Here is an 8,225-nt window from a genome sequence, read left to right on the forward strand (position 1 = left end):
TTCAATCTAAGATATGTCGACTTCAGCTACGCTCTTCTCAATCCGCTTGAGGAAGGGAGCGGGAGAGACCCCCTGCTGAGCCCTCACTCTGGTCTCTTTGGGGCTGGCACTGCCTGCCAGGGGAGAGCGCCCCCTACTGAGCCTCTGCCCTGCTCCAGGGGATAATGGAGCATGAGCTACTCTCCACCAGGCCCCGGCTTCCCAAGGGCTGACAGCTGAGCTCCCCGGTGGCTGGTCAATGTGTCCCCTTCTCGGGGGTGGCAGGTCCCTGGGCATGGCTGGGCCATGTCCCCATCTCCTCCCCTCCCCCAGGGCTATGTGCTGGCAGAGCGTGGCTGTCCCCCAGAGCTGGGTGCAGGGCTCTAGGCCGTGTCCCCTTCTCTGCCTCTCCCCTCCCCCTGTGCTATTGGGTGTGTTGCCGTTCCCCAGAGCTGGGCGCAGGGTCCTGGGCCGAGTCCAGGGCACTGGCTGACTGGGACTGGGCGAACCCAGGCCTCACCACCGGCAGGTAGAACACCCCAGGCAGGATGCGGAAGCCGAGGCGTTGCAGGGAGTGCAGCGAAGGCTCGTTGTGGGGCAGCACCCAGGCGTAAACAGGGAAGCCGCGGGCATGCAACTGTGCCGCCAGCGTCCCCACCACGGATCCGAAGTGGCGTTGGCCACGATGCTCCGGGAGGGTGTAACCGTGTGTCAGGGCAGCCAGTGCGTCAGTGAGGCACCAGGAGATGGGGGTCCCCTCAGGGTCCAGCAGGCAGGCGCTGGGGAAGTGGCGGATCAGGCGGCTCAGGTAGCGCAGGCTCCAGCTGTTCCCCCCAAACGTCCAGGTGTCTCTGAGCAGCAGGGCGTGGGCGGGGGACACGGGCGCCAGCCTGAGCCCCTTCTCAGGCCTGCAAGACAGGGCAGGGGGATGAGAGACATGTGGGGGGCGGGGGGTGAGCAGATAGGGGATTGGCCTAGGAAGAGGAGGGGGTCAGCGTAGGGGAATAGATCCAGCAGGGGCCGGGGTAAGTCTCGGGGAGAGGCGCGGGGAGGGACCCAACATGGGAGGTGTGAGCCCAGGGGGACATTGACCCAGCTTGGGGGGCAGGATGCAGTGTGCTGGGGTTTCGGGGGTCGACCTGGTACAAGGGAGTGAGCCCTTGGCAGCAGAGATTGAGCTGGTATGACATGGCATAGGAGAGAAGCAGGGTCTGGCGGCGCCATCCTCTTCCCAGTTGTGGGGCTGAGCTGGGCTGGATAGAAAATTGGAGGGGGTGGTTTTGCCAAATCTCAAACTGGGGTGGGGGGGCATGGAAAGTATCCTGTGGGGGAGGGGTGTGCCACCCAGCTCTGAAGGCAGCGCTGCTGCCAGCAGCAGCCCAGAGCTACGGGGGGCGTGGTAGGGCATTGCCACCCCTACTGCTGCGTAACGTTTGGCCTCTGCACTGGGAGGGGAGGCTATGGCAAATCCTGGGGTGGCTCTAGCCCACATAACACTCCTCCCAGTGCCCCCATGGAGGGGAGGGAGGCTGGAGAGGGCTGACCTGGCACAGGAAGAAGGGGTGTGAGGCTGAGGGGGCGATAGACCCGGGGTGGGGGAGATGGGGGAGCCCTGTGGGAAGGGGATCGAGCCAGGAGGCAGCACATGGGGGGAAAGTGACCCCCGGGGGGGAGGGGATCGACACACTCCCGCGGCCTCAGCACAGAGGCTGTCTGACAAGGCCCAGTCCAGCCCCAGCAGAGCCATCGCTGCCGATGGGCCGTGGCTAAGCTCAGCTCCTGACATGAAAGCACCAGGGCTCAGTGGGCAGCGAACCCCCTGCCCGGGGACCTACCCGCTGACAGGGAAGGAGGAACCGGGGGGCTCTGTGCTTGGAGCCCCCTCCCCTCAGAGGGGACGGCTCTGGGGTCAAGGACCCCTGGCTGCCCGTCCCAGGATATGGAAGGGTTACAGGCTGCCCCTCCCCCTGCTCTCCCCATCCTGGGGCCAAGGAGGTTCCTTGGCCAGGCTGGGCTGCCCCTGCCCCCTGGCGAAGCTCTAGGGCTGACTCAGCCCTGCCCCGGAGCAGGATGGGAAATCCTTGGCAGCATGTGCCCAAGGCCTGGGGCTGTGGTGATGGCCTCACTCTGCCAGCACCGTTAGCCTGGGGAACTCATTGACACCAGATCTGGGGCACAATGGGACCTCTGGCCTGGCACCCCAGGGTCTTTCCCTTCCCCCAGCCCCGCTCCCCACTCCATCTAGCACAGGCTGGTTGTGTGCATTGCCCCATTCTCTCTCACACACCCCATATCTGGGGGCACCTACCGGTACTGGGGCATGGCAGGCGGGTCTGGGTGCAGTAGTAGCCGGTGCGGATACATCTCCATCTCAAGGCCCCTGGCCCTGGCGATGTCCCTGATGTTCTCGTATACCCCGTCCTGCAGCCCTGCAGGGACAGCCGTGCGCTGTCAGCAGGGGCCTGCCGAAAGGTGCCCATGGATGTGGGGGGCCCAGCGTGGTGGGGGAGAGCAGCAGGGAGGGGCCAAGGGCCACTGTGAGCCGGCATGACCCAACTGGGGGTTCCCAAGCTTGGCTCGTTCAGGATCCTGGGTCTGGATGGAGAAGGGGCCCATGTGAGCTCATTGGGGCTATTGGTCTGTGTGGGGGTGGGGTCCAGGCAGCCTCATCGGGGCTATTGGCCCATGGGGGGGCACAGTGGTCCTCCCCCCATGTGGCAGGTGCTGGATTGAGCAGGGCTGGAGGGGCTCACCCTGTATCTGGAAGACCTGGTCCCAGTCGATGGCGCGGCTGTTCCCCAGCAGGGCCCGGCAGGCGCCCTCGTCCCGGTAAAAGGCCGTGTACAAGTTGGTGAAATAATCACTTGGGTCCCACGCCACCTGCAAGGGGGACACTGCCTGGGGGTGAGCGCAGCTTCTCCCCCCACCCGACCTTCAGGGACGGCATCAGGGGAGCAGGGCAGAGCGAGCCCCAAGTAAGAGATTGAGGAGGGGGGAAGGGGTCCTGTGAACAGAGCCAGGGGGCTTAGGGCAGAATGGTACAGGGGACTGGGCAGCAGGAAGGGGAAACAGGCTGTGGGGCAGTGGGGCAGCCAGGAAGGGGAGGGGTACAGATGGCATCAGGTGCGGGAGGGGAGCGGGTCAGTGATGGCGTCAGGTGGAGGAGGGGAGTGGGGCAGTGATGGTGTCAGGTGGGGGAGGGCAGCAGGACAGTGATGGTGTCGGGGGGGGGAGGGCAGCGGGGCGGATGGGAGGGGCCCAGCAAAGGCCTCACTTCTCTGCGTGGCCGGGTGAGGACCATTTTGAACTCTGGCCATGAATCCACCAGCACCTCCTGGCCAGCCGGGTTCCCGCGGTTCACATGCATCACCGTGCCGTAGACCTGCCAAGACACAGGGGTCAGAGTCTGGGGATGTCCTGGGTCCCCAGGATCGGTGCTGGGCCCCAGCTTTTACTCTGCCCCTTGGAGGAGCCCTCAAAGTGCCAGCCCCCCAGGGGGCCCCACTCTTCCTGCAGGGCAGGCCAGGGCCTCTGAGATGGAGCCTCTGGGCTCCAGCCCTCCTGCTCCACCCCGCGAGCTCTGCCCGGTGCCTCCCACTGAGCCAGACCCATGGAGAGCCCTGGCCGCTCTTCAGGGGCTCCCACACCCCAGCCTGGGTTTGCAGTGACACTCGGCAGCATTGTCAAGCCAGGCCAGTTTATGAGTCACGGAGCGGCCTTAGGTCAGCAGAGAGAACTGGGGGTAAAGCAGTGTCCATTGCGGTCAGCCAGGGCCCAACCAAGCTGGAGTGAAAGCCCCTTTCCAGGCTGTCTCTGTCTCCGTCTGACCTCCTTGGCCAGCTCCAGGTGAGAGCCTCCATCTTTGTCCAGCACCCCCCACCTCCCAGTCCTGTGCTCTCGAGCTGGGGTCTAGAGAGGTGGGGAAATCGAGGTGTCATCAGCACTTGCCTTGTCTCTCTGGCCCCCTTGGCGATCTGAGTTGATTACAAGAAGTTCCTTAAGGACCCTTTATTCCACCGTCACAGGGAGGTGACACCCACCCCTATGTCTCTTAACCTGCCCTGAGAGTAAACTTAATCCTCCCCCTTGCCCCCACAACTGGGTAGCCAAGCAACACCTGGGGGAAACTGAGGCACACATAGTGTTGTAAAAATATTACAGAAAAATTCTACTTTATTGCAGCACTTCACTGGGCAGGGTCACTTTACCCAGTGACTGTCCCAGTGAAGTTTGAACCCACAAATGCTACCCATAGATGCCACGGCATCTTCCCCATCCCTGTCCTACCAGGCACTGTCAGCATGCTGACCGCTGGCTCTAATCCACCTCACCCTTCCACTACACAGCTCAGAGCAGTCTCACATCCATCCACCCTTAGGGTGGGTCTGGTCGCTGACACTAGCAGGGCGCAGTGGGGAGTTTTCATGCAGCCTCAGCCCCCTTTTGCCACCCCAAAACCTTTGGGTTGGTAACTGGGATGGGATCCAGCCACTGCAATCCCCCCTCCCCATCTGTCAGGGAGGGTGGAGGGTCGTGACCCCCCCCCCCTTCCTCCATGTGTCGGCCGTCTTGCCTGTACCCTGGGGTGTCCTGACCCCTCAGCGGGGGTAGGGAGTGACCCCTTGAGCATTTGGGGGGTGGGTGTAGGTGTGTCCCCCCACAAGGCTGGTCTTAGCCCAGCCATGTCTCTGGGGCGCTGGTGTCCCAGGGTCTGGTGATGCAGGGGGCTCCCCTACGCTGGTTGTGTCCCAGCCCCAGGGCTGTGTGTACACCAGGAATCCATTTCCCCTCCTGGGGTTAACCTGTTGCCCTCACCGAGGCCAGGACCCCCCTGCTGGCAGGCTGCAATTCCAGGTCTTAAGCTTGGCCATGCCCTGCCCGTGTCTGCCCATGCTCAGCTGGGGTCTCAGCTCCCATCAGGTTCAGCTGTGACTCTGTTTCCCCAGGAGAGCAGGCTGCGAGCTGGCTCCCTTGGCCACAGCCTCAGGAAGTTCTGCGGAGCCCGTGTGACACACATGTCCCGTGTGGAGATTGTGGGGATGTTCCTCGGCCCCACTCAAATACAGGGTCTACTTCCAGACAGACAGGTGTCCTGAGCTTAACAGCCTTTCCTTAGTGTTACAGGCACCCGGGGAACCCTGCTCCCTGCTGGCCGAGCTCTTTGCCTTTTCACTGACACCTCCAGCCTGAGCCTCTGGCTCCTGCGGTTCAAACCCTTGGCTGGGGCAGGGTCAGGGACTGGATTTTGTCTGAAGGTGATACAGAAAGTCTCAGAAGGAGCTCAGAGCCGATGTCCAGGAGAACCATCACTACCAGCCCCCCCAAGTCCTGTGATCGCACTGGGATCGGAGCCGTCGGGAGGGCTTCTCCCAGTAGCCAGGTGGCTTCCATTTAGGTCACAGCCTGGGTTTCTTGCACATCCCAAAACTCTTGTATATAAACCTCAGGTGTCAGCTCAAACATAAGCAGTGGAGCCTTTTCTAACAGTTCCCAGCCCCCAGTATTAACGCCGTCCATCTGGCTGTACGGCTCTATGGCTTTGAGGGACCGAGTATGGAGGTGAGACAGCAGAGCTGGTCTGCAGAGTCAGCCAGGTTCAAATCACAACCCCTCTCAAAGGCAGTGAGGTTGGTGTCTACAGCCCCTCCTCCTCCTTAAACAGATAATTTGGTATCCAGCTCCCTGCGGAATCCAGCATCCCTGGGGAATTTACCCACATACCCCTTGATGGGTTCTCTCGCCTCCACATCTCCAGATCAAGCTTTTGCTGCATTTCTTCACGTTTTTGCTGCTTCTCACAGCCAGCTGGTTCCCTCTCACGCCAACTCCTACCACTTCAAATCCATTGGAGGGGAACCAGGTTGTGAGGACACCCTGCTGCTGCTTCTGTCACTCTCGGACCCTCATCAAACCCCACCTGCGTCTGGAACCTGCCGCTGAATCCTGTCACCCTTCTCCAGCCTGCAATCAGCTGTGTCCTGTTGAACTTCCCAACGGTTCGCCATTTCTCCATGCACAGGTTTGTGATGTGGATCGTAGGGTGGTGGTTATACACCATTTTCTTGCCGTTTCCTTTGATGGACTGTGCTTTGCTACTGGCCCATTCAGTATCCCACCGCCGGCACTAACTGAAAGCAAACTGCCTGTGTCGCTTAGCAGTGCGAGCAAAATCAATCTCCTTCCCCCACTGGGTAGCCAGGGGAAACTGAGGCACACATAGGGTTCATACAAATATTACAAAAATGCCAATTTTATCAAGGGTGTAGCTGGGGGAGGAGGGAGGAGTCAGAGCCATGGTGAGGAGCAGGAGGAATTTCAGAACTGGGGGGTGGGAGGTGCTGGTGGTCAGAGCCATGATTGGCAGGCACCCAGCTGTCCTACACTGTGATTGGCTGCCATGGAGCCGCCCACATGTTCATTAGCTTTACGCAAAACCTGCTCAGACTGAGATTGGCTGGCACAGAGCCTGCTTGTGCTCTGATTCAATGGGCAAGTCCTGGCGGCTACGCTGGGTGAGCAGCAGGCATTGGTGCTGGGTATGGACTTTCGGAGGCAGGGGGCGAGTGAGGAGGTGGCCCAGGGGGAGACACCCCCCGTTACCTCTACCCTGGGGGAGGGGCCTGCCCTCCTGCTGCTACCCCTAACCCAGGGCAGGGGGCCTGTGTGACAAAGTAGAAGCTTTCTGTAGTATCTTTCTGAGTCCCATGTGTGCCTCAGTTTCCCTCTGTGTCCTGTATTGCTCTGCGCAGCGTGTGAAGGGAAGGGACGGGTTGTGACTCATGTAACAGCCTGGCTGGAGACCAGCATCATTAACCAAGGGAATAAACTACACACGCGCCAGGAGGGTCTGGAGAGACCATGGAAACCCCAGTGGCTGGGGTGGACGTTCACACCGAGCGAGCGAGATTCCCCCCTCACGGCTCTGCAGCGGAGAGGCCCCCAGCTGAAGAACAGCGGCCGCGAGTCAGGATACGGGCTAAGAGCCGGCTTTTGCGGGGTCTCAGCAGCTGTCACCTTGGCCTAAGAACAACGGGACAGAGCCAGAGCCAGCCATGGGGAACGTTGCGTCTTGGCTGGCTCATTGCCCAGGCTTGGCCAGGGTAGGCTGTGGCTTAACCTTTGATTCCCTGTGCTAACCTGAGGAGTCTGTAGCCAGGGGACTAATGAACCGCTCCTGTGTTTTGCAAAGGCTGCCGGGGTCTCTGCCAACACTGCTGTGTGCAGCCTCGGGCCCCGGCCCATTCCAGGGGTCGCTCCCAGGTGCCTGGTGAGAGGCTGGGGTACAGCACATCCCCTGTGGATCTATGAGAGCCTGCCCAGCCCCTGAACTGCTGCCCCCGACCTGCAGAAAGGGTCTGCCCCCCAAACTGCTACCCCCGGACCAGGTGGAGGGGCCAGCCCTCCATGTACCCCCGACCCAGGGGATTGCACCCCAGCCCAATATGTGCCCCATCACCCAGGGGACTCCGAGGGACTTTCCCCTGCTCTCTGCCCAGCCCGAGGGTGGGAGGGTTCGGCCCTGCGGGGGCGGGCGAGTCCTGGTCACCGGCAGCGTGTCAGGCAGGCCCCGCCGTAGCATCCCCTCCAGCAGCCGCAGCTTGGAGGCACAGCTCAGGATCAGCATCGCTGGCTGGGATGGGCCTTCACAGCTTCCAGCAGGACAGTGCGAGGGACACCTGTGGGGCAGGAGACCCATCAGTTCCCTCTGACTGTCTCCTCCCAACCCCAGAGACCAGCTGCCAGCTCCCAGCCCTGCCAAAATAGCAAACACTGTGTAGACCCCACAACAGCTCACCAGTCTGTGCGCAGCCCCCGGTGTGTTCACCAGAGACCTTACACTACCTAACCAGTCTGTGCGCAGCGCCTGTGCTCACCAGAGACCCTACAATAACTTACCAGTGTGTGCCCAGCCCCTGTGCTCACCAGAGACCCTACAATAACGTAACAGTCTCTGCATGGCCCCCTGTGTGTTCATCAGAGACCCTACCATAACTCACCAGTCTGTGTGCAGTGCCTGTGCTCACCAGAGACCTTACACTACCTAACCTAACCGGTCTGTGCGCAGCACCTGTGCTCACCAGAGACCCTACAATAACTCAGCAGTCTTTGCACGGCGCCTGTGCTCACCAGAGACACTAGCATAGCTCACCAGCCTGTGCGCAGCCCCCGTGCTCACCAGAGACCCCCACAATAAGAAGGCTGCTCTAAGGCCATGTGATGCCAGGGCTGCCCGTACAGGGCTACGG

General features: G+C 61.4%; 1 protein-coding gene across 1 annotated transcript; it reads right to left on the reverse strand.

Annotated features, from left to right (window-relative positions):
- Nucleotides 1-403: 403 nt before the first annotated feature.
- LOC120404045 (glycine N-acyltransferase-like protein 3) lies at nt 404-7,756 on the reverse strand. The gene is made up of 5 exons (XM_039536053.1): nt 7,526-7,756; nt 3,254-3,361; nt 2,733-2,859; nt 2,288-2,408; nt 404-887 (listed from the first exon to the last, which is right to left on the reverse strand). Exons 1-5 carry the CDS (start codon nt 7,673-7,675, stop codon nt 404-406), a joined length of 990 nt encoding a protein of 329 aa, XP_039391987.1. The 5' UTR covers nt 7,676-7,756.
- Nucleotides 7,757-8,225: the final 469 nt, after the last annotated feature.

Source organism: Mauremys reevesii, linkage group 4, assembly GCF_016161935.1.
Source record: "Mauremys reevesii isolate NIE-2019 linkage group 4, ASM1616193v1, whole genome shotgun sequence".
Classification (NCBI taxonomy): Eukaryota; Metazoa; Chordata; order Testudines; family Geoemydidae; genus Mauremys; species Mauremys reevesii.

What these genes read in the sequence shown, in the direction of transcription:
- LOC120404045 (XM_039536053.1), bottom strand. Translation starts at nt 7,675, where the DNA reads ATGGGTCTCCTGCCCCACAGGTGTCCCTCGCACTGTCCTGCTGGAAGC. An exon ending in TCACCCGGCCACGCAGAGAA is followed by an intron (nt 2,860 to 3,253) that starts GTGAGGCCTTTG and finishes TCCCCCTTGCAG; the next exon opens with GTGGCGTGGGACCCAAGTGA. An exon ending in CCTGCCATGCCCCAGTACCG is followed by an intron (nt 888 to 2,287) that starts GTAGGTGCCCCC and finishes CCTGTCTTGCAG; the next exon opens with GCCTGAGAAGGGGCTCAGGC.